At 40.1% G+C, this 26112-nt stretch overlaps 2 protein-coding genes across 10 annotated transcripts in view; one reads left to right on the forward strand and one right to left on the reverse strand.

Moving 5' to 3' along the window:
* Window positions 1–18083, reverse strand: part of ELP4 (elongator acetyltransferase complex subunit 4) — a 248158-nt gene extending 230075 nt beyond the window's left edge. For 2 of the 8 annotated variants that reach the window (XM_038405563.2, XM_038405564.2), the window contains exons 1-3: window positions 17856–18075; window positions 12730–12765; window positions 1401–1508 (exon numbers count right to left, since the gene is read on the reverse strand). In XM_038405563.2, the coding sequence (XP_038261491.1) occupies window positions 1401–1508; window positions 12730–12765; window positions 17856–18024 (313 nt within the window). In that variant the 5' untranslated portion in view covers window positions 18025–18075. Of the gene's footprint in view, window positions 1–1400; window positions 1509–12729; window positions 12766–17855 lie in introns of all 8 variants that reach the window. The other 6 variants (XM_038405559.2, XM_038405560.2, XM_043516904.1 and 3 more) reach the window with 6 other exon arrangements.
* A 93-nt stretch (window positions 18084–18176) lies between these two features.
* Window positions 18177–26112, forward strand: part of IMMP1L (inner mitochondrial membrane peptidase subunit 1) — a 68289-nt gene continuing 60353 nt past the window's right edge. The window contains exon 1 of one of the 2 annotated variants that reach the window (XM_038405578.2): window positions 18177–18233. The gene's annotated coding sequence lies outside the window, so the exon portion shown is untranslated. The remainder of the gene's footprint in view (window positions 18234–26112) is intronic. The other variant, XM_043516906.1, reaches the window with a different exon arrangement.

The following is a 26112-nucleotide window of genomic DNA, read 5'->3' on the forward strand; positions in this document are numbered from 1 at the left end:
CAGAGCCTGGATTTATTAAATCTTACAGACGTGTCGCAAAGCCCATCTTTCCTCATGAGGTTTTGGGGTAGGAGTGGGATCAGTCCCATTGACTTGAATGGAGCCAGGATTTCTCATGTTTATGGAATGAGTCAATATTACATTTTGTGAAGAGAGTTTCTGATATTGTGCATAGTATTTGAATTCTCTCTGTGCCATTGTTGTTATTTCTTGATCAGCAGCAGTGTGCTCCAACTTGTGCAGAACAAAATAATACAGTCCATAACCTGAGGAGTTTGTAATCTAAAAAGTTAGTCATTGGGGATAGTAAGGATCATTTAAGTAAACATATTTACACGTATACTTGTTATAACAGGCTACCTGGTTACAGTAGGTTGTATCATTTCTTATGCCTACCATGCTAGAACAAACTACAAAGAATATGAAGGTGACACCATGGCAAAAAGTATCACAAGCCCCCAACAACCACCACATCTAGGATCACGAGTGGTTTTGTTGCTTCATACATTTTTATGTGATACACTTATCACTTAAGAACTGGGGATCATTAAAGTCTGAGGAACACTCAATTTCTCATATAACTCCAAAACAATCCTCTGCAAAGCAATATGGAACTTGCAATTTAGTCAAAAATGATAAATTAACTCAGTGTTACAAAATGTCATCCTAACATTAGCTTTTCTTTTAGGCTACTTACATTGGCTTCTATCATACTGAACTTAGAGTAAGAATGGGAAAATAAACTGCCAGAGAACAATCTAAATACAAAACAACTCAGTCTGCTACAGTACTCAAAGGATTAAACGTGTCTCAGAAAGCCTTTACAAACAACGTATCCTGAATTGTTAAAGTCAATGCATCTGTAAGGATCCCTGAGTTCTTCAATTTGTCATATAGAGAATAGCTTTTTATTGATTCATTTCTAGGTCACTAAACTTTTCTTGTATTCAAAAGATCTAAAATGCACTCAGATAGGGCTTTTCTGATAGTGTCCATTGTACCCAGGCTTTAATAGTTACGTTACTATGCAAAGCCATAAGAAAACAGCTCTGATTTTTTTTAAAATGTTTGGTACAGGTATTTCAGCAGCATAGCAATTCATTTTTTTCATGGGTAAAATATGTTGCAAGTTTTCAACAGTTTATCTGAAAACAAAAATTTATTGTAGCAATCAAAAAGTGAAATGTCCCAAATGATATTTATTCTTTAAATTTGTCTCCAGTTGTCTCCTTTTCTGCAAGAACCATCTCTATCCTAATAGACTGTGTTGATGGGGACTGAAACTTAAGCGTGTACTACTCACACGAAGCCGTAGGCATTTAAGGAAGGACCCCAAATCTTTGTGTTTAGCTTTCATTCTAAACAGTACTCCCATCAGCAGCATTCACTATGCACCTTACCTCTAGCTGGTAAGGCACACAAGCATAGAAGAATCCTGCAGCTGAAGACTCTGTTCCTCTGGGTCCACTGCAATCCAGACAAACATTCCACAGCTTCCCCTACTTTCTCTGAACAAAGAACATTTCCAAAGCTAAGTGGCAAGTGAGTAACTAGTGAAGCATAAAAATGCAAAAGGAAAGATTCTTTACCTAGAAGTTACCCATGTTGTCTACATGACAAATTCTCTCCTGACCCTGCAGTTTAGGAGAGCAGATAACTAGTTTATCATCATCATCATTCTTCTCTGGTCTCCTCTCACAGCAGCTGACAGGAAAATATAGCTATCAATATACAGAAATGGTAACTCAGTGTAAGGCCTTGCTGAAACTGGAGAATAAGGAAACAAATTCCCAATTCTTACTCTGTACTTGGAGTAGGCTCAGAGAGCACATTATAGAAATGTTATTCCTCTTTTTCAGCAACTGGCTATGTTTACCACTCAGGGTACACCTTGCTGGCTGATTCACACCAGTAAATATTAAAAGAGGAAGCTACCAACTCTTGGGAGGCACAGGCAAGATGTTTTATAGAGGCTTCCAGAGCATGAGAGAAGACCCATTAATAGAGAAATAAAATATGCCAGCTGGGCATTAGCTATAGTACATTTTAATGTAGCTACAACCTTATTTACAAGTTAAGGGCAAGCTCCCTAATGGAACTATACTGATTTACACCAGCTGAGGATGTGGACAAAAGAACAAGTAAAAAATAAAAACTGTATCCACCTGATACAAGTTATTTTTCTGTGAGGGGCTGGGTTAAGTATTTGAGGGGGGAAAAAAAATCCAAAACAAACTGCTATGAATGGATTAGAGCTGTCAATCGCAGTTAACTCATGCGATTAACTTAAAAAAATAAAAAAAATGAACTGTGATTAAAAAAATCACAGTTTTAAATCGCATTGTTAAGGAATAGAATACCAATTGAAATTTATTAAATATTTTTGGATGTTTTTCTACATTTTAAAATATACTAATTTCAATTACATAGAATACAAAGTGTATAGTGTTTACTTTATCATTTTTACAGTGCAAATATTTGTAATACAAATATAAAACAAAAGAAATAGTATTTTTCAATTCACCTAATACAAGTACCGTAGTGCAATCTCTATCATGAAAGTGCAGCTTACAAATGTAGACTTTTTTTTTTGTTACACAACTGCATTCAAACAAACAAAAACAAACAATGTAAAACTTTAGAGCATACAAGTCCACTTAGTCCTACTTCTTGTTCAGCCAATTGCTAAGACAAACAAGTTTCTTTACATTGCAGGAGATAATGCTGCCCGCTTCTTATTTACAATGTCATCAGAAAGGGAGAACAGGCGTTTTCATGCACTTTTGTAGACAGTATTGCAGGTTATTTACGTGCCAGATATGTTAAACATTCGTATGTCCCTTCATGCTTTGGCCATCATTCCAGAGGACATGCTTCCATGCTGATGATGCTCGTTAAAAAATGTGTTTGTTTAAATTTTTGACTGAACTCCTTGGGGGAGAATGGTATGTCTCCTGCTCTGCTTTACCCACATTCTGCCACATATTTCATATTATAGCAGTCTTGGATGATGACCCAGCATGTTCATTTTAAGAACACTGTCACTGTAGATCTGACAAAACGCAAAGAAGGTACCAATGTGAGATTTCTAAAGATAGCTACAGCACTGGACCCAAGGTTTAAGAATCTGAAGTGCCTTCCAAAATCTGAGAGGGATGAGCTGTGGAGCATGCTTTCAGAAGTCTTAAATGAGCAACTCTTCAGTGCAGAAACTACAGAATCCAAACCACCAAAAAAGAAAATCAGCCTTCTGCTGGTGGCATCCAACTCGGATCATGAAAGCGAACATGCGTCCGTCCGCACTGCTTTGGATAGTTATTGAGCAGAACCCATCATCATCAGCATGGACGTACATCCTCCGGAACTGTGGTTGAAGCATGAAGGGACATGAGGATCGTTAGCACATCTGGCATGTAAATATCTTGCAATGTCGGCAACAACAGTACCATGTGAATGCCTATTCCCACTTTCAGGTGACATTGTAAACAAAAAGCAGGCTGCATTATCTCCTGCAAATATAAAGAAACTAGTTTGTCTGAGCAATTGGCTGAAGAAGTATGACAGAGTGGATTTGTAGGCTCTAACATTTTACATTGTTTTATTTTTGAATGCAGTTATTTTTTGTACATAATTCCACATTTGTAAGCTCAGCTTCCATGATAAAGAGACCGCATTACAGTACTTGTATGAGGTGAACTGAAAAATACTATTTCTTTTGTTTTTTACAGCACAAATATTTGTAATCAAAAATAAAAAGTGAGCACTGTACACTTTGTATTGTGTTGTAACTGAAATGAATATATTTGAAAATGTAGAAAACATCCACAAATATTTAAATAAATGGTATTCTATTATTCTTTTTAACAGCGTGATTAATTGCTTGATATCTCTAGTGTGGATCATATTTACAGAGACCCTTTTAAAACGGCATGAGGGCCCTTGAAAACTTCCAGAAGATAGCTTTCTGCTTTTTAAATAACTACACTACTAGTTATCTGGGGACAAAAATTGCAGCAATATAATATACAAATACCACTTTTTGTAGAAAGTCTAGACAGGTTGCCCTAAAGCTGTCAAAAACTGTCACAATCCATCAGTATTGATTTTTTTTTTCTACAGACAATACTATAATATAGTGGTGTGACCTAAGGTGAGTTTCTTTAGCTACAAAACTTCTCACCAAAACTGCTGCAGGTTATGAGATGTGATTGTTTTAATCATCTTCAGTATCTGAAATTCCATTTAAAGATATTTTACTAATGTCCACAGTTACTAAGCTTGAGGGAATTTAGTCTGTGTCACTTGCATTTAATTAGCACACACCAAAACCAGAGTTGGCAAACATATATGTTACAATATTTGGCATTCAGCCATTAGGCAGGAAGGTGAATTTTGACATGTTGTATTTTGTATAATTATATTTGGCAAATCACTGATTTGTACCTCTCCAGAGATTACCTTTTTAAACTTTTTAAAAGGTGATAAAGTCAATTATATTGACAAGTGAAGAGTACCCTTATCAGTCAGGTTAAATTGCATGTCTAACAAAAATAATAGTAGCTAATTAAAGTAGCTGAAACTGCTTCAAGGCTTAGAATGTACAAGAATAGTCCTGCCTCTAACAAAATACGTGTTACGATTTAACTTTTTTTTAACCTGACCTCAGCTACCGAACAAAACCCTCTGATATGATCACCTTTAAAACCTTCAACTATCAGTGACCTCAACAAATGGCAAAAGCAACAACAAAAACTTAACTTTTTTTAAAGTGTGTAAGAATTGTGACATTCAATCCAGGTTCCTATACTGTGTGCTCCACTGTGTAGTTCTGAGGGACTCAGTAAACAGTACATAGTACTGTCTTTAGAAATTAGACATGTAGCATGATTAAGGTACACATTTTTAAAATTAAAAAAACAGGACACTTTTCTGGTGATATTTTTTTAAGGTTTGGACACTTAAAAAAATATGCTGTTACTACTTTTAGCTCCTGACTCAAACTAATACATATTTCTCAAAATGCATGATTTTTTTCCAGCACCGTAGCATTCTGAAGGAGTTTAACATGAAACACTGAACAAGTGTTGTTAACATTCACTTTCAGCAAAAGAACAGTTTTAATAGTGTCATTCAACTTTTCACTTCACTCCAAAAACTGTTCACAACACTGAACACTGGTTCCACTGGACTATTTGTTTCTAGTAAACAGAGCAAGTTTTACTTGATGTAGCAAAACATCTTTAATCTTTAAACAAAAGAAATTTTACAAAACCAAATGTTTTGATTAATTAAATGAATTGGGAAGTTAGAAGTGTCCCAAAAGAAGTTCCTAGGATACTGGAAAATTAGATGAAAAATTAGTACATATGGTCACTTCAAGCATGGTAAAAGAAGAGAAACTGAATTGTATTAATTCTTTTATGTTAACTGGGAATCAAGATGTTCTCTGCTATAAAGTAGCACTTCTAGAAAACTTACTTTAAATATATACACGCTGTATGCCAAACAACATTTTACAAGATTGTCCAGCAACCTACATTATTGCATCTCTAGAGAACCATAATAATTAAGACAAACATTTTAATACCCTGAATCTACTATTACTTGGTTAAATTAACCAGGATAATAGGTGTCAAATAATGAAGATGAGCACTTAATTTGCAAAGGGAGCTAATCTTAGAATAATGCAATTTATCCTTGCCTTAGAGAATGTTAAAAAAGAATTTAACCTTTTTACTATACTTGGAGTACAATGCTGAAGAATCCTCATAGGAGGTTTAACACTGACAGCTTCAATCCTGTGAAATATAAAGCTTGTCTAGACTAATCTCATGACAGGATTTTACTGTTTTTCTGTATTATTGATGAGCCATTCTAACAATCCAGTTACAATACTCACTATGCTAGCTTTAAAACCAGTTTCAAGATCTTCAAAGTAGTTACACATGAGAAAATACAGTTTTCTTGAATGTCTTTTGTATAACATTATTTGCTTCAGAATTGTTTGAGAATTTTTTTTAATTTAAGTCTAAAACGTTAAATTTTGGATCTTAAATACATTCTCTCCCACATTTCCAGATATTACCTTTATGTTAAAAGAAAAGGAGTACTTGTGGCACCTTAGAGACTAACAAATTTATTAGAGCATAAGCTTTCGTGAGCTACAGCTCACTTCATCGGATGTGAGCTGTAGCTCACGAAAGCTTATGCTCTAATAAATTTGTTAGTCTCTAAGGTGCCACAAGTACTCCTTTTCTTTTTGCGAATACAGACTAACACGGCTGCTACTCTGATACCTTTATGTTAATAACTCCTCTGTTGATTCTTTCTTTATATCTGGTATCTAATGCATGACTTCATAACCCATGAATGAGAACTGCTAGCCATGCACTCAGAGAAAGTCATGGGGTGAAATCTTAGCTCTACTGAAGTCAATGCGACTTTTGCTGTGGACTTCAGTGGGATTTCACTCATCTTTTCCTTAAGCTGATCTGATTAGATGCCTTCTCAAATCCCTTAGTAGCTTCCCATTTTACCACATCAAGTGCAAGAGCCTCAACTTCATTTTCAAGCCCTGCATAATCTTGTTCTTGTCTACATTTTTGTTCTCCTTTCTTCCCACTTGTTTAGTTCCTTTACTACTTCCAATCCTTATTGCCCCCCTTTCATTTACTTTTCCTACTCTATGCCTTCTGCCTGCTTTGTGGATGACCATTTTGCTTGGAGTGGCTCGTCACCCGATCCCAAATCCCTTCGGTCTCCTCCAGCAGAACCTTATGTAGAATCTATTCCCCCCCAAAAAATTCTACCATCGTTTTCACACCTCAACATGGCAGAAGTATTGCCCAGCAATTTTGACCTTCCCTAGACAGTCTTCAGGGTGAGGACCTTATCTTATTATTTGTTCTGTACAGTGCATGTACTTATGGCACTAGAATGATAAGTTTCAGTATCTTGAGATATACCATATTGTAACAGGCAACGGGAGAACCTAGCATTAGAAAGATCTTGACCTTCATGCTCTATCTGACACTATAGACTGCCCTTCTCAGTTACTCAACACAGTTCTCAGAAATCTCAGACACTTTCCTTTGTTGATTTTATTCCAGTTTCTCCACCTGTTCTTTTTTGGGTTCCTCTAACACCAGTAACCTCAACATGATATTCCACAGGATTTCTGCCTTAAACTATCATCCCTATTTCACTTGGACATCTCTTTTCCAAATTTAGACTTGAGTTGGAATATCAATTGATAGTCTACATCAGCTTAAGATCCATCACTGTCCTAACCTTCCGTCTGCCTTAGTTTGATCAATTACTAGAGATGGAATATGTTTTTCCCCCCCACTCAACACATGAAAAACTGCTCTCCTACCAGCAAGTAAGCTTAGTGCATGTCAAGCCTTCCCATCCCTTTAAAGTCCCCAGACTTTAATCTTGAGTTAGAAAATCAGACATGAAACCCAGACTCTTAAAACTTTAGTATAGCCATACAATAATGATAATGAAATACTTAAAACTCTAAAAGTAACTCAGGAGGATGTTAAAGCAGGAGCTAATGAAGACAGACATTTTAATATCAGCAGCTCTGGATAACTTGCATCCAAGAGTTTTAAAAGAGCTGGCTGAGGAGCTCTCTGGATCATTAATGTTGATTTAAGTAAGATCCAGAAGATCTTCTGAAAGCTAATGTTTTGTGCCAATTTTTAAAGAGTTTAAACAGAACAACCTAGGTAAATATAGGCCTGTCAGCCTGAGATCATTCCCAAGCAAAACGTAATGACTGATACAGGACTTGATTAATGAAGAATTAAAGGACGGTAACAATTAACACTACTCACCATGGGTTTTTATGGAAAATGGATCCTCTCCAACTAACTTGTTGATGAACTAACTTTTTTTGATGACATTACAAATTTGGTTGACAAAAAAAACAGTATTGATATAATTGGCTTGTGTAAGGCATTTCACTTGGTACTACATGACATTTTGATTAAGAAATTAGAATGATACAAAAATCAACATGGCACATGTAAAATGGATTAAAAAACTGGATCAAAATGTAATTGTATATGGGGAGTAATGATTGAATGGGTGCGTTTCCAGTGGAGTCCTGCAGGGGCCAGGTTTTAGCCTTCACTATTTAACATTTTTATCAATGACCTGGAAGAAAAAGTCATTACTAATAAAGTTTGTAGATGACACAAAGATTGTGTGAATAGTAAATAATTAAGAGGACAGGTCACTGATACAGAGCAAGCTGGATCATTTGGTAAACTGGAAGCAAGCAAAACAATATATTTTAACGTAGCAAAATGTGAAGTCATAAATTTAGGACAAAGAATATAGGTCATACCCACAGGATAGGGGACTCTATCCTGGGAAGCAGCGACTCTGAAAAGGAATTGGGGGCCCTGGTTTATAATCAACTGAATGTGAGCTCCCACTGTGAACTTGTGACCAAAGGGGCTATTGCGATCCCTGGTTGTGTAAACAGAGGAATATCAAGTAAGAATACAGAGGTTATATTACCTCTGTATTTGTGACTGGGGCAACTGCTACTGGAATATAGTGTCCAATTCTGGTATCCACACTTTAAGAAGGATGTTGATGAACTGGAGATGGTTCAAAGAGCCACAAGAATGTTTAAATAATTGGAAAACATGCTTTATAGACCTAAAGAGCCCAATTTATTTAGTTTAACAAAAAGAAGGTTAATGGGTGACTTGATCACAATTTATACAGGAAGAACAAGATCCAAAGGCTGGAAGTTGAAGCTAGACAAATTTAGACTAGCAATAAGGTGCACATTTGTAACAGGTAGGGTAATTAATCATTGGAACAATTTACCAAGAGTTATGGTGGATTCTCCATCACTGGAAATTTTAAAATCAAGATTGGATATTTTTTATAAAGGATATGGTCTACTCAAACAGGAATTAATTCAGGCAAGTCCTGTGGCCTGTGTTATACAAGAGGTAGTAACAGATGATCACTGTGGTCCCTTTTGGCCTTATAATCTTTGATAACTAGATGTAAATGATTAAATCTCTTAATATCGTGAAGCCATATCTTGGGCAGATGCTTGATGTCTTGGAACTACCACCAAATAGAGTATATCCTTGTTCACACTTTGGCCATACTTGCATAGATTTTAATCCCAATAAAGATCTTTTTGAAGTTAGATTTCAATGGTCAAAGAGACTAAATTACCTCTTAGTTGTAAAGATGGCTACTGTAGAACAGGCTTCAGGTATATTAGTAGAGCAGAATGGGGAAGACTGTACTTCTGTTACCTATACTGAACAAATTCTGTGGTGCTTTCCTAAGTACTAAAATGTACATAAAACAAAAAAATTAATGCTGCTAAAAAGGCTGCACCCTTTATATATCATTATGGTTATAATAATTTGAGTCAAACACAAGCCAATTCATTGTTCCCAATCGCTTTATAGAAGCATATAACCCAGTCAATTTTACTGAATATCCTGAAATATGTCAGTTTGTATTAAAACTTTAATACTTTTTTTGGTATTTAATATACATGTGTTTAAGATACAGGCTTTATGAATAAAAGTGAACATCTTTTCTTTCCAGCCCCAACTCTGCAGGCACTGAGATCAGCGCAGAGGTATTTGTCCACACTGAATTTTGTTTTATCCCGTGGAAAGATAGGCAGCATTGGTTTGAGGAAGGACTAGATTTTTTTTTTTAAAAAAGTAAGAAATAGGGAAAATTCTATTTTATCTATGAATTTTCATTCTAAGACCCTCCATGTTAGACAGTCTTCATAGTGGGACATTCCCCTTTGCCACAGCAATGGGAGGCAGACCAGATCTTTGCTCTGAATTTGGGCTTAGGATCACTGCTCAGAAAGAACTCTTCAGAACAACAGCTTCCAAAGCTGAAAAAAATACTAATTATATATAAAGTGCTGTCCAACTCATACGATTTACAACAGAGTCTCGATATGAAAAATTTAGCAATTTTCCAGAGGAACACCCTTTTCCTTTTCACACTATTTAACAAGCAAGCAAGGAATAGCCAGTTGAAAAAAACTGGACTCATGAAACCGCATTGAAAATACTTCTTGTTGTAGCAGAAGCTAAAGTATTTCTGGATAGCTCTCCCTGATCATATATTTTCAGTAGGACTCCAGGTTTATTTTCATACTGTGAAGTTTTGGGAAGATAATGCTCTAATGATGGATTTCATATAGCCACCTGGAATATTAAACTCTTTATGGACTTGAGATCTAAAATGGACTATAAGCCACTGTTTCTCTTTGTACCACAAAAAAAATCTTATGCCCTTTCCAAAAATATCTGACTCTCCTCAGAACTGGTTCTATTGTTCCAATGTGTAGGAGATGAACCATTCACCCTTCACTTTCTGGTTCTAGAAAGGGTCTTGCTGATAGTGTTGGTTTATTTCAATTTACTTTGGGGAAAAGTTAAACTTGGCCAAGAGACAATGATTGAATTCTATAGTTCTTCTGAATATCCTTTCCCTGATTATTTCAAACACCCATTTTCTGAGGTGGTTCACTCCCAGATGAAACACGCTTCATTGGGGTGGACCTGGGGGAAAATCTGTCCAGACTTGGAAACCCCAAAACGAGAAGCTTTTGAGATTACATGGTTTTCCTTGCTCTCCCAACTCTCATGAAAGGCAGCAATACCCTCCTCTTAATGTGTAATCTCTACATTGGAACCTGGTGCAAGAGCTTCAAAGAAAACACCAATGACATAAGGTAGTTTGAATATTCTCTCATTGAAAGGAGGGAGGGACTTATTCCTTTGCCTAGAGACAAAGTTACTCAGGGTTTATGCTCCCTACAGTGTTTAACAAAATAGTTGGAAGGATATCAGAGTTTAGCCCCAATTTATTCAAATGGAGCAATAGTTGCACTGGGACACATCTATGGAAGTTTTGAATATGCAGCAAATCAGAGATAGGTGAGGCATCAGTTCTAAAAAAGGCTGGCAGGGAAATCTTGTTTAATGTAGATTTTTCTTTTGCACATGCTCACAGTGGATCTCCACAATAAGAGACTACAACCAATATTCTCCAGGCTTAGGCTGGTGTCTCCAAGTTTAGTCTGAGTAACAATCTTATTCTTCTGTCTGCAGGAATGTTCCCTCAGCTGGCATGACTGTGCCCTTTACTAAGAAGGATGCAGCAACCTTAAATTCAGACAGAGTAATGGAGACCTTAGTCCATATGTACACGTAGTCCTTGAGGGGCAATTCCCACTCCATCTTAATCACACCCTCAAAACATTTCAGGAAGAATTACACAGTTCCTCCTCAACCTTGCAAGTGTTTTGTTGTTGTTTTGTTTTTGGAAGGGGAGGATTTTTCTTAAAAAACAAACAACAACAACAAAAAACACCTGAGACAACAGATGCCCTTTTGTGCTTAATTCTGGATACTTAGTTGAGAGTCTGAGGTATCTCACTCAAAGACTCAGCTTTAGTTTTCTCCTCTTTAAAGGATCTAGAAGTGAGACTCTCTCATTACATTTCAAGTTTTTGTGCTGTCCCTTTAGGAGCTGAATTTGCAGCATCTATCCTTCACCAGTCTCTGGGCCAATCCCCTGTGAGAAGTTGGAGAGCAGGTTACTATTGAGATTGAAAGGACAGTCTTCATGTTTCTCTTAAAAAAAAAGAAGTATCCATTTTATGAGTTTTTTAAAGCTGAGTCTTTGAGTGGGACTCCTGCAGGCTGGAAGACAGGTCCACTACCCACTCTAAATCATTTCACCTCATGCTCTTTGCTGCTAGGTCCAGGCTGAGCAGGGGACAACTGCATAGAATTAGGAATGAGCCACAACTATTGGAAACAAAATGACTCATTTGGTATCAGAAAGGTCACAGAAGCTGACATGCTTTGCACCCTTTTTAATATTCTCGGCATGGATCTTGCCTACATGCTGGCTGTAAGCAGGTATTTCTTCACCCCCGGCTCCCCCTCACTTTGCCTCCACCCAAGATTCATGAGGCTCCAACTTCCCTACCTGCTCTGCCAGCTGTGGGAATAGGGGGTCCCATTCCCAAGGGAGAGGCAGTAGGGCTGTGGAAAACTTAATTCCAGCTCCAAGACACCGATTCCGGCCTGGTCTCAGTGAAAGGAGCTTCCACGAGGCCTGCTCAACTCTCTCAGTGTAGACCTTGCCCACACATGGTTTCAGTATGGCCTGCTTAGCTGTCTTGGCATATATCCTGCCCACATTACAGCTGGATGCAGAGTTCCTGTGGTCTGCTATCTCTGTTGACCATTTCTGAGGGAGGAGGGGAAGAAAGCTGCTATCCTTCAAACTCTCCTCAGAAAGCCAAAGTTTTAAGTTTAGCAGTTTTGGGGAGAAAAATCTCAAAACCAATAAAGGCAGAGAAATTTAGTTTAATGGGCGTTTATAAGATTTTAAAACTTTGCTACAAAGGGAAACCTGGACTATGCCATGCATGCTGCTTGGAGGTGAGAATTCTGGAGAGTTCTTCCCAACAGGCAGTCCAAAGCCCAGGTTCAGAGCAAAAATTTGGTTTGCCACTAACAGCTAGGGAGATGAGGAATGACCAACCACGAAGACAGTCAAACATGGAGGGTGCTGAGAATTAAAGTTTGAGTGAAATTAAAAAAAAAATAAGACAGATTGTAATCATAGCTATATAAAATATTAGCTAAGTGCAACAAAAGTATAGCACAATGTATTCATACATTCTATACTAACCAATAAGAAGAAGGGTTCCAACAGCTAAACCTCCACCTGGAAACAAAACAAAAAACCAAGAATAAGAAGAGACTACATTTTAATGTTACCTTAGAGAACAATTAAGTTTGCTTAGTTTATAAGTCAAAGAAAGATGATATAGCAAGTTTAAAAATGTAAATGAACAACATTTTAATTACCTTTGCAAGCTTCCTACAACTCACTATTATGAAATTACATATTACATATAATTATATATTACACATTACAATTACTTTCAAAATATATTGTACTATTCTCTTTATATGAAAAGATCCTGCAGAGATCTACACAACCGAGCTTAAGTACTGCAATAATGTTGTAGAGCCTTAATCAAACACTTACTTTAGTGGGACTACTCATGTGAATAAAAATGTGCAGGATTGGGTCCATATTTAATAGCGATTAATAATACTAACTCTACGGCCACCAATTAACCAGGCAGAGTACCTCAACAAGGGCCCATCCAACTCGCACTGATATCAAAGGGAAAATTCTGGCTACATTGAAGTAAACGGTAAAAACTATTATTGGAGCCAGATTTCACCCAATGAGAGTCAAATGGGACCTTTAAGTACATAAAATCTGAGAGATTAAGTTTGTACCAAAAAGCATTTCCTTGTTTGACACTTCTCTCCTCAAGTATCTAGAGGCCTGCCTGGATAAACGTAACTGGTTGATTTTTTTAACTGGTTGTTAAAAAAAATAAAGATACTCCACCCTCTTTGTTAATTAAGAGCATCAATATTTTTCTATTCCCATTTTGTTTACATAACTAGTCATTATGTACCAATCACTGATGATCAAATGAACATAGCAAAAAAAAAAAGCCGATGTTAGCCAAAATTAATATTCAGTTTGAGAAACCTGTTTTACATCTTAGTACACTTGAAAGAACAGTTGAATTCATTACTACACACTTTGAATTGTAACTACATTAGAGTTGATTTTCTTGATCCCCATCTCAGAATTTATAACATCAATGAGGTCATTCCATCAGTCAGTTTTAAAAAGTGAGCATAATATTTACCAGCCCAAACATAAGCCTCCACAACCATCCTTTTAATGAAAGAAAAACCTACTATTTTGCACATTAAAAAAAATTCTTTACATGGGACAATTAGAATTTTCCAAGGCTAGTATAAGTGGCCACTCTCCTAAAATAAATAATTTAATCTTAAATAAAATAAATAAATAAAATAATCTTAAAAATAAAGAAGGGTGTTAACTATCCTTAACAGAACTGTAGTGGAAGGAGGACAGTGAAGGAAAAAAGTTGTTTTAGAAACCACTACTACAATGGCAGAGAATAGACAGCTCACTATGAAAGAAATCTTACAAATTTTACTCATTTTTATGAAGCAGCCAAATATAAAAGTGGGCCTACGTTTGTCCCAGCTGTACAAGTAAAATATTCACTGCAGCAAACAAGGCTATCCTACCTGTATGAAGTGAAAACATTTTTATAATAAATTTAGTACTGCAAACAGTTCTGTATGTTTTATTGAATTATATTCTGAGGAAATAGGGCAACTGAGGCTTTGTCTACACTCGTGGTGGCACATAGGGTATATGTAGCTACAAGCTGAGGTGAAAGGCAGGCTGTAACCATATTGCCGTATGTAGTTGCTCATAACAGAGAAAGGCTCTTGTGTGGGAGGCAGTAAGGAAAGAGTCCAGCAGCTCCTTGCTGCAGAAGCTTCTCTCTGCTGCTTCCCTGCTGCCAAAGCCTTTCCCAGCAGCAGAGAAAGGCTCCAGCAGCAGGATAGTATTTGTAAAACGCTGAAGATGCAAAATGTTATACAAAAGTTAAGTATTAGTTTTACTGATGTTTTTCCTAATTTTATCAACTTACTGTTCCCTTTAAATCAGATAGATTCATACTTCCATTTCTGTCAGTATTTTTTAAATACATAATAAAGGTGTATATGCTCTAAGCAGGAATATAGCATATGATAATTCTTCTGTCTATTCCACTCTTCAGCGGAAAACATTGTTCTCCAAAATTATATCACCAGTATTTTCTCCTTCCAAATGTATCTAAAATGGCAAATCTAAATGCCAGTTTATAAAATGTAACAAAATATATTTCTATGGGCCACAGCTACCTAACTCAGGATACGAGTTGTCCCACTGTCTTTAAATGGACTACTTGTGTCCTTAAAGTTAGGCACAGGCTTAGGTGCTTTGCTGGATCAGAAACTTACTGCATTTAACCGCCCCTCTCTTTTTGGAAAAGAAAGTTAAAGAAAAAAATAGTTTACAACAGTAAATTGCAGTAGAATCTGTTCAACAAGTATACGGAGGGCAATTTAAATTACTATATAGTCCTCTTCAAGTTCTATCTTTGCTTAATGGTTTCTTAACAGTTTATTTTTACTGCTGTGCAAATGCTGGGATACAGGCTGTAATTGTAATTACAAGAGTATTTTTACCAGCATGATTTCACTAACTCCTATTTGTGATGTCTGGGAATAATGCTGTTTCTCTGTGTTGGAACTTCCATACTATATGAATGGAAATGATCATGCTAAGAAGTATAATGAATAACTCACAGTCTTAGAAATCCAAATGAAAGACTGATATGCAAAGTGAGGGATACAATAAAAAACAATGTTATGTGAAATACTATGGAATTTCTTCAGCATAAAGACAAAAAAAAACCCAACAACCACCCACAAGTAACTTCTTGAGTCAACATTTCTCACAACAGAGGATAGGATTTGCATGGAACAGATTTGGTTCAAAAATCAAGTTCATGAATGAAGGGCAGGACAGGAGTAGCTGCTTTAAAAATAAAAGGTCATTTTAGCATAGAAGAAAAAGAACACAGCTCCCCATTGTTTAAAGTGAAAAGAGTATTGAACAGTTGTTTAAAGTAGTGATATACAACTGTATTTAGTGTACTTTTAACAGGTATGTTGGCAAGGTTTGGGGGACAACGTAGCTAGTCACCGACAAGCCTCACTACAACTCTAATGGTCCCTATTCTATCTTAGATCTGTACCTATTACAAATGCTCTTTTTAACATATGCCTCTTGCTTCAACACTTGTTCCTGGGGTAGGGAGCTTACACAAATACTTCCTTGAAGCCCAACTGTGAACGAAGGAAGTTTGTGCATGGTGTTATTGTAAATATCTTCTGCAAAATAAAAAGTTTTTTTCAAAACAAAAAACAAAACACACACACACACACACACACACTAAGTCCTGGTAACAATGAAATACAATATACTACATTGTCAATTATTTATCTGTGAAATTGTTCGTAGGCAACAGGGAGAAAAAGCTATACAGAGGTCTTCATGCATGCTGTAATCAATTTAGCAAGTGATCACATACATACAGCTGCAAGCTATGTAAAGGAAGCAAGGAGAAAGACTTCCTTGAGGCCAGGAGGTTACTGAAAGTTCAGTGAAAGGAATCTGAATTTTGCAAACTTGCCAGTCACCCATGGTTTGGATTCCTTCAAAAAAGGTCGTTTCAAAAGTTCTTCTGGGGATGAAGGGCTTTTATGTGGTTCACCTAATATTAACATCTCACTAAGTTCTCATTTTCTCTCTCAAAATAAATATTTTTTCTAGAGGCTGGGAAGTTTCTTCCCTGTCTTTAAGCATTCAGTGATAGCTTAAATGGGGTACAGAGTATGTAGGAAGAAGTTTCCCCAATTCACCTTATCAAATACAGGACTAATCATTATGTAAGCAAGCAGATGGCGGCTCAGAAGATTGAAATGTACAGCATGGTACAGCAAACACGGACGGGTCAAACCCCACACTTTATAAAACAGAACATGCACAAAAATCAGGATGGTCAGTTTAGTTATCTTACATTTATATTGTACTTTTCTTCTCGAAGTGCTTTACAAACTATACAGTAGGAATGAAATGCAGCTACATGTCTCTCCCTTAAGAAGGATGTTTCTCTCCCCATAACATGGATCATCATTCCTGGTAAGATAGCAAAAGTGTTCTCTCCTCCCTCTCTACATGATGTACAGCATAGGAGAGGGGGAGGATGCAGAAGAGAGATTTAGGACATCAAGGCAGAAGAATCATTTCCAAAGAGCAGACACCATTTTACCATTTATTACCTCACCTGTAGATGACCAAACATTGTAAAATGCTAGCCCTACAGATACCTGCCTCCAAGGATGAAAGGGCTGAGTCATGCCTGTGACACCTGGAACTTAAAACTTGTTTATACTGAGGATCTACCTAATCAGTCGTTAGGATAGCTGCACCAGTGCAAACCCCTAGCCAGCATAAACAGGCAAAGCCACTATTTGCAATGGTGGAACTTTCCCATTTGAACTCTGTGTAAATTTTGCTGGTGCAAACCACTCAGTATAGCTGTTTAACTAATTTACAAAAATAAATACATTAATAATACTTAGTTCTTAGACAGTGCTTTCCCACAATGTTATAGAACTGCAGCTATACCAGTGGCTAGCCATCAATGGCTGAAAATAGAGTAATTTAGATAAGACCTGAGCTGAGACCCTGGGCTTCAAACACACAGTTCCAAGTTCATGTCCAAAATGCTTCCAAGTCTAACACTACAGAAGGCAACTACACTAGGGATGCACTTGGCACTATTTCATAATTTGAGGCTTAGTCCAGTAAACCACCCCCTTCTGTGACAGTCTGAATGTATAAAGGTTTGAAGTAAATGAAGACTGAGATAGCAAGTGTCTCACTGGGAAAAAACCAGGCACATCAAATCCTTCCACGCCAGAAAAAAAAAAAAAAAGTAAAAATGGGTACGAAGCCCACGTGGCTCGGTGCAGCCGCCTAACCCCACAAAGCAGGTTGCAAGGACCTTTACGCGCATCTCCCCCACACCCCGCAAAAATAAGGAACCTCGAGGATGAGTATCAGGTGAGGAGTCTCCCACGCCCCTTCCCCAAGTCAGCGACGCCTTGGGGAGGGTCGGACTGGCACAAAGTCTCCCACAAATCGGGAGGCGGCACTGAGGCAGCTGCGGGGGTAAGGAAGGGAAGAGGAGCGGGCAAGGAATAGGAGGAAGGGGGCAGCCAGCAGGAGGGGGTGGGGGACAGTTAGCCAGTATCCTGCGCTGCGAGGCCGGGTCCCGGCTCTGAACCAACCTAGCACACAATCCAGGGAGGGTAGCCCACTGGAGAGCAGCAGCTGCCCGTGGCGCACCGAGGGCCGGGTGCCCGCGATAGCGGCCAGGCGGCTGCTAGCAGGAACTTTCCGCTGGAAACTGGTAGCCCCGTCACTCGGCGTCGCCCCACCGGTCGCCAAGGCCGCCATCTTAGCTTCCTCCCCGTTGATAGGAGGAAAGAGGGCTCATTTTTCCCGGCGTCCCTTTCCTCCCTTTCTGCTTCGACCTATGGGGAGGCGGCTTGGGACGCTCGCCAGCCAATAGCAAGGAGCGTTGTTGGCAGACCTTGTAGCTCTGGTGTGGGGGAGGGGGAGATCCTGAAGTTGCGGGTCGGTCGGTCGGTCAGGCAGGCAGGTAGGTAGGTAGAGGAGGGACGGACGGACGGACGGAGAGGGAAGGCTGCGTCTTACCCCGTATCCAGCCGCCCAGGAATCGAGGGAGTCCCCACCGCGGGTGTGAGACTATAGGGTGGCTTCCCTCAGGAGGAGATTACGGGGGGAGGGGGGTCTTTCCTTGACACCTCTGGGCCACTGTCTCCTCCGACCAGGAGGTTCATGGGTGCGTGGCACGGCGCAGTGTCCTGAGCTGGCGGTTGCCCCACGGAGCTGTTCGCTCATCCCCTGAACGCCGGGCGCTGCTCTGCCGCAGTGTCCTGCTGGCTCAGAGGAACCCTGGCACTCGTGAGACGTGGGGGGCACCGGGAAGGTGGCTCCGGCCCAGGGCTCGTGGAGATCGGGATTCTAATCCTGACCCATTGACGGGTGGCCTTGACCAAGGCTCTGAGCCAGCTGATCCGTGTTTGCATGAAACCACGTTGACTTTAGAGATGGTCCGACCACGTGATGCCACTCTAGGGTTGGTCCTAAGACTTCATTTTGTGAAGGGCCAACAACGACTTGAAATTGAATACGTTAAAATTTTAAGTATTACAGGTGCTCTTAAGTTACTTGGCCAGTCTCAGTGCTTTCTCAGTTACAGAACGTTTTTCTCCTCTCGTTTCTGTATAAAACCCATAAACAGGAAACTACATGACAGGGTAGTAAATGCACAAAACAAAGTCTTACTTTTAATAATATTAAATGTGACTTTTAACAGTAGGTAAGGCGATTTAATCAGAAGAGTGATGCTTAAGTAGACAGTCTCCCTTCATTTCTGGTAAACATTTTGAGATTCTCTGATGAATCGTGCTATTTAAGATTCCCTCTCTTGAAGTGACATCCAGGTTGGGGGACCCCCATATAAAGCTCATGGCAAGATTAGGGCTAAAGTGAAAACTTCTTACTGTGAGAATTCTAGTTCCCATATTTCACTGGTTTTTACTGTATTTGAACCAGCTACTAACAATACAGCATGTTTTTATTTTCAGTCTTTAAGTAGTGTATGTACCTGACACTCAATAATACAAATTCAAAAATGTGGAAAATCCATGAAATACCTGAGTTTTGTATCTCGTTGTGGCTTCTGCTGTATACTTCAGAAATGAAAGATGTTCTAAATTTTATTGAGTGTATTTTATCTCGTGCTTTCTGAAGGAAACCTTGACATTGTGAAAAGAAAAGGAGTACTTGTGGCACCTTAGAGACTAACAAATTTATTAGAGCATAAGCTTTCGTGAGCTACAGCTCACTTCATCGGATGCATTCGGTGGAAAAAACAGAGGAGAGATTTACATACACACACACAGAGAACATGAAACAATGGGTTTATCATACACACTGTAAGGAGAGTGATCACTTAAGATAAGCCATCACCAGCAGCAGGGGGGGGGGAGGTCTCTCCTCTGTTTTTTCCACCGAATGCATCCGATGAAGTGAGCTGTAGCTCACGAAAGCTTATGCTCTAATAAATTTGTTAGTCTCTAAGGTGCCACAAGTACTCCTTTTCTTTTTGCGAATACACACTAACACGGCTGCTACTCTGAAACTTGACATTGTGGTGCATTTTGATTTTAAGACTGGTTCCAAGGAGAGCTGGGGCTAGTATTTGTGTGTCCACATTTTTCCCATGTGTAGTTGTCACTTGCACATCGAATCACCAAGATGATTTTATAAACAAGATGATCTAATAGTGATTTATTGTTTAAAAAAGCCCTATGATGTTTAAGCTAATTTAATGATTTTGGGCAGGTTCTCACTCTTGATTTTTGCACGCTTGGGGTTGGATATACTGGTTTTTTGCTTATAAATTGCTTTTAAAATAACATTGGCATTACAAATAAATTACAACACCATTACAAAGTTTTGATACTCCAGAATTTTAAAAGGAACAAATTTTGCCCCTCTTGTCAAGTCTAAGCACATGAAGGTGGGTTTCTAGCATCCTAAAATCCCACTCAGCAAAATCACACTGGTTCTGCTGCAGTCAGAGCCATCTGCATCCAAGGCCTCCCCCCTCTGCACCTGTTGGGAAGAAGGGTCAGTGCCAGCATTTGCACTAAGCCAGTATTGCCAAATCACTTGGCTTTATCATGATCCTCAATGTTTGTTTGCGAGTAGCAGCCCTGTTAGTCTGCATTCGCAAAAAGAAAAGGAGTACTTGTGGCACCTTAGAGACTAACAAATTTATTTGAACATAAGCTTTCGTGAGCTACAGCTCACTTCATCGGATGCATTCGGTGGAAAAACGAAATTGATGCACAAAAGCTTATGCTCAAATAAATTTGTTAGTCTCTAAGGTGCCACAAGTACTCCTTTTCTTAATGTTTGTTTGGTGGTTGTGGCAGGGCTCACCCACCCTCAGAACACCCCCCCGCATCAGTTGGGACATTACCACTATCTTTGGCCCCAGCACTTCCTGGTGGCTACCTGTCTCTGCTCCAGGGTATCAAGCAAATCCAGACACAAGTTCAAATGGAACTCTGCTTTTGCTGCTGCTGCCACCACCACTTCTATTGTCTCTGTGTAACCTAACCCTTAGCCAGAGAGAGCCCTGGCTCCTTCAGTCTACTTATTATGGTTTAGCTCCACCCCCTCTGGCTAAGAGTCAATTAGCTACTCACCTCACCAGGTGCAAAACATGACCAATTAGGTGCATTCACTAGCCCAGCAGGTGACAGGGATTAAGCCCCTTCAATGCTGATTTTTTAATTTCTGATTTCTGTCTTCAGTGTTGTGAAATTTAGCCTTCAACCAGAATAGTCACCATGTTGCTTTAACTTTTGTAAATGAAAACCATGACTGCTCCCAGCAAAAATGGATGTTATCTCTCATTGGGTATTTCTACACTCAGAGCCAGTACTAGGCATAAGCAGACTAAGCAGTTTCTTAAGGCCCCAAACAGCTCCAGGGGGCCCACTATTAGCTTTTGTTATGTGTGGTGGGCCCCCAAAATATTCCTGTTTAGGGCCCCGCAGTGGGCTAGCACTGCCTCTGTCTGCACTGGAGCTGGAAGGATTAATTTCCAGCTTGAGTAGACATGCCTGTGCTAGCTCTGATGAAGCTAATATGCTAAAAATAGCAGTGTAGCTACAGCACCGCAAGTCACGGGATAGCCTAGCTGCCCTCAGTGTGATCCCATCTGACACATAAGATATGTTCTTAGGGGCCTAGCCCCTCCTGCTACTCACACCGCTGCAGCTACACTTCTGTTTTTAGCCTGGTGCCTTGCTTAAAATTAGTGCATGTATGCTTACTCAAACTAGAAGTTATACATCTAGCTCCAGCATAAACTCACACATTGTTTTAATGGGGCTGAAGCTAGGCTACCCTTAGGGAGGTCAGTTCCCCTTGGTCACCATATGATGGGAAAATGTGTAGGTAATAGAAGTCGGAGGTTGGGCAGCCGGAGTGAGAGGGAATTTTTTAAGGAACTGGGTAGGGGTCAGAGGAATGTTGGAGAAGCAGAAGGCAGATTGAGAGGTGGTTCAGGGGAATCTGGCCTGGCAGAAAAAAAATGGAATGCGTAGAAGATTGTCAGGAAAAAGAGAAGGAAATATGGCGGTCAAGTGAATGTAGACTAGGATAAGTGACTGGGAGAGCATGCAAAGAGAGGGAATGCAGCAGCTCTCTTTTCTGTATAGTTGGGGAGGGTGAGAGAGAAGAATAGGAGGACTGTTCATTGTATCTCGGAGACAGGAGAGGATGAGTTCCCTGTGATCAGTGAACAAGGAGACTGCACTTTTGTGTGTGTATTTAAGTCTGAATGTTGACTATGAGATAATTCTACACAAGTTGGGGTTTGGTGGCTTTCCCCTAAAGGTGGTTTTAAAAAAAAGTCAAAAGGCAGGCAATAAACAATGTGACTTTTATTTAAAACATATTTACTTAGCAAGTCTCATGAGGTTTTTTTGAGGGTGGGGGAGACCGGTAATTTGTGAGTGTCTGGGATTGGCAAACCTGCCGAACAGAATAAATGCAGAGACTGATTCATACCCTGTTCTCAGTTTTACAATTCCATTAATTTCAGTGGAGTCACTGATGTAAAACTGGTGCAAAAAAATGGTGAATGAGGCTCAGTCTTAAAATTTCAAATATGCTTAGATTTTTAAAACATAATATTTGAAATCAGTGTCTCCTTCACTTTCCTTCCAAATTATATTCCACATATTTAAATATTTGAAATACCAACTCTTGTAGGAGCCATGTAGGATCTTCAATTTGTGACTTATAATCTGTTAATAATTTGGGATCTTAAACCATTTAAAAAAGTTGCTTTGTAGTTCACCTTTAAATCAAAGGGAATATTTTATCAAGAGATTGCTACTTCTCAAAGAGAACAGAAATCAGATTAAGTCCAAGTAACCATACTCCTCATCCTAAGGCACCCATACTCTCCAGTTTTAGTTATAACTATTTCAACATTTCACTGCTTGGCTTTAAGTAAAAGACATATTATTTTCATATGAAGAAAAGGAGTACTTGTGGCACCTTAGAGACTAACAAATTTATTAGAGCATAAGCTTTCATGAGCTACAGGTCACTTCATGAGCTGTAGCTCACGAAAGCTTATGCTCAAATAAATTTGTTAGTCTCTAAGGTTCCACAAGTACTCCTTTTCTTTTTGTGAATACAGACTAACACGGCTGCTACTCTGAAACCTGTTATTTTCATATGGTATGATTCATGAGGAAAAAATACAATGGAAATAGCAAAACCAATGAGAACGTTACAGGATAGTGTATATTTTAAAAACATTGTCTCCTCCAGCACTAGGAAAGTACTACTGCTTTTCTTTTCTTATTGATAATTCTATTTTTTTTCACATTGCTAGCCCTATTCACTCTGCTCTCCAGAGATGACAAGTTAAAACTAGAGACTAGACTATAATTTGGAACTCTTTAAATTTTGAAGCCCAGACTCTGCAAGCATTTTGGGGCTGTGGGTCCTTTCCTGAAATGTAGAGAGTACCTCACATGAAATACTAAGCTCTCTCAACATACACTGAAGTAATTCAGAATGAAGGCTCTCAGCACTTCGCTTTTTTGGGCTCTGTGTGCTTTGGCCCTACTGATATCAACATGCCAAATACTATCGCACTTAGTGGTGTGATGATGAGAGAGCAAAATGGTAGTGATGACCTTTTTTTGGGTATGTCTACATTGGCAGAGTTACATTGCTGGCAGTTACAGCGCCGCTCAGAGAGCGCTGAAGGGAAACTGACCACACTGGAACACCGCTTTTGGGCTCAGGAAACGAGCACTGAGTGGTGTGATCACATCGTCATGCAAGTCTGCAATGACGAGCAGTTGCTGCAGAACTTTCGGCTGAGGAAAGCCACATTCATGGGACTGTGTGATAAGCTCTCCCCAGCCCTGCAGTGCAAGGACACGAGAATGAGAGCTGCCCTGTTGAAGGAGAAGCGTATGGCGATTGCAGTGTGGAAGCTGGCTACTCCAGACTGCTACCGATCGGTTGCTAACCAGTTCAGAGTGGGAAAGTTGACCATTGGACTCGTGTTGACGGAAGTGTGAAGGGCCATTAATTGCATCCTGCTCTGGAAGACCGTAACTCTGGGCAATGTGCGTGACACTGTGGATGGCTTTGCACAGATGGGCTTCCCTATCTGCAGAGAGGCGATAAATGGCACACTTATTTCAATTCTGGCACCAGACCACCTAGCCACGAGTACATTAATCGGAAGGGGTATTTCTCTATGGTTTTCCAAGCACTTGTGGATCACATGGGCATTTCATGACATTAATGCAGGCTGCTCCGAAAAGGTGCATGACACATGCATCTTTCGGAATGCTGGCCTGTTCAGGAAGCTGCAAGCAGGGACTTTCTTCCCAGACCAGAAGATCACTGTAGGGGAAGTCAAAATGCACACTGTGATCCTGGGAGACCCTGCCTACCCCTTAATGCTGTGGCTTATGAAGCCATACACGGGGCACCTTGACAGCAGCAAGGAGCGGTTCAACAACAGGCTGAGTAAATGCAGAATGACTGTTGAGTGTGCTTTTGGCCGTTTAAAGGCCCGCTGGCGCTGCCTATTTGGGAGGCTGGACCTGGCTAATGACAATAGTCCTATGCTTATAGCCGCGTGCTGTATGCTCCATAATATTTGTTATGGGAAAGGTGAAAGCTTCACTCAGGGCTGGACCGCTGAGGCTTAGCACCTGGAGGCTGAATTTGAACAGCCAGAGCTATTAGAGGGGTGCAGCGCAGGGCCATAAAGATCAGGGATGCCTTGAGGCAGGAATTTGAAGCCGAAATCCACTAATATTTGTTGCTATGCTTGGGAATCCAGTGCTTGTAATGCTAGGAGGTAATTGTGTTGGTGCAGATGATGCATTGTGAAGGTTTAAGAAAATTGCATGTTGCTTTGCAGGGCTCTGTTTGCTTTCAATTAATGAAATAAAGATTGCTTTCAAACCAAAACAATTCTTTTATTTAAAAACAACCACAGAAGGAGAGAGACAAATAAAAAAACACATCAGCACTGTGGGGGATGGGGGGAAGGAAGGGTCCCAAATGGAGGTGGGGTCCCGGGATGGTTAAAGATTTGTGTATCTCCAATATCATATGCAACCTTGTCCTTTGAAGTACAGTGCAGCGGGTACTGTATTTCAGCAGGGCTAAACTGCAGAGGGACGGGTGTTGAGTGCAGTGGCTACTAGGAGTCCGCAGGGCTGAACTGCGACTGGGCAGAAGTGGAATGCAGCAGGTACAGACTGGAGCCAGGAGGTTGATAAGAGTGGTGGTGTCTGCGGGGCACATGGGAAAGAGTTTTGTGACAGCGACTGCAGGGGAGGGCAGGCACGGAGCTGCTCAGTTTGTAGCGTTAGTAGCACCTGAAGCGTGTCTGGTTGGCGTTCCATAACTTTTAAGAGCCGCTCCGTGGCTTCGTTCTGGTGTGTTGCATTCTCCTTTTAGTCCCTTTCCTGGCTGTCCCACCACTCCTTCAGTTCTTGTTTTTTGGCCGTGGAGTGCATCATGACATCATGCAGAAAGTCCTCTTTAGTTCTTCGTGTCTACTTTCTAATTCTGTGCAGCTCCTGGCTGAGTGCATCTCTGACCTCTGAGTCGTCCTCTGCCTCTGGGTCCCTCTCCCCCTGCACATCCTCGATTTCCTCTTCCTGGCTCGGTACACTCTCGACTGCCACGCGAGCCACCGAAGTATCACAGGGGCCTTCGCAGTGAAGGTGGGGTCACCACCAAGTATCGCGTCCAGCTCTCTGTAGAACTAGCAGCTCGTGGGCACAGCACTGGAGTGACGGTTTGCCTCTCATGCCTTGTGGTAGGCATTCCGCAGCTCCTTCACTTTGATCCTGCACTGCAGTATGTCCCGATCATGGCCTCTTTCTGTCATGCATCGTGAAATCTGTCTGTAGGCATCATAATTCCTACGGCTGGAGTGCAGTTGGGAATGGACAGCTTCCTCTCCTCAAATGCTGATGAGGTCCAGCAGCTCAGCATTGCTCCAAGCGCAGAATCGTTTGGTGCGTGGAGCAGGCATGGCCACCTGGAAAGATGCGCTTAGACCACTGCATGCATCACCGAGCAAACAGGAAGAGGACTTTAAAAATTCCCAAGGAATTTAAGGGACCCACGGCTGGTCACCTGAGGGAGAGCAGTAGAGTTCAAACCGATGACCAGAGAGGCAAGAACAGGCATTGTGGGACACCTCCCGGAGGCCAAATGCAGCACTGTAATCGACCAGGGTGTCTACACTGGCACCGCGGTGTTGTACTCCCGGCGCAGAAAGCTCTATACCTCTTGTCGGGGTGGTTTTTTTTACAGTGCTGCAATTGCGCAGTTTCTGCACACTAAGTGTCTTGGCAGTGTGTACACCTCAGGAGT

Source organism: Dermochelys coriacea, chromosome 6 (assembly GCF_009764565.3).
Source record: "Dermochelys coriacea isolate rDerCor1 chromosome 6, rDerCor1.pri.v4, whole genome shotgun sequence".
In the NCBI taxonomy this organism is placed as follows: Eukaryota; Metazoa; Chordata; order Testudines; family Dermochelyidae; genus Dermochelys; species Dermochelys coriacea.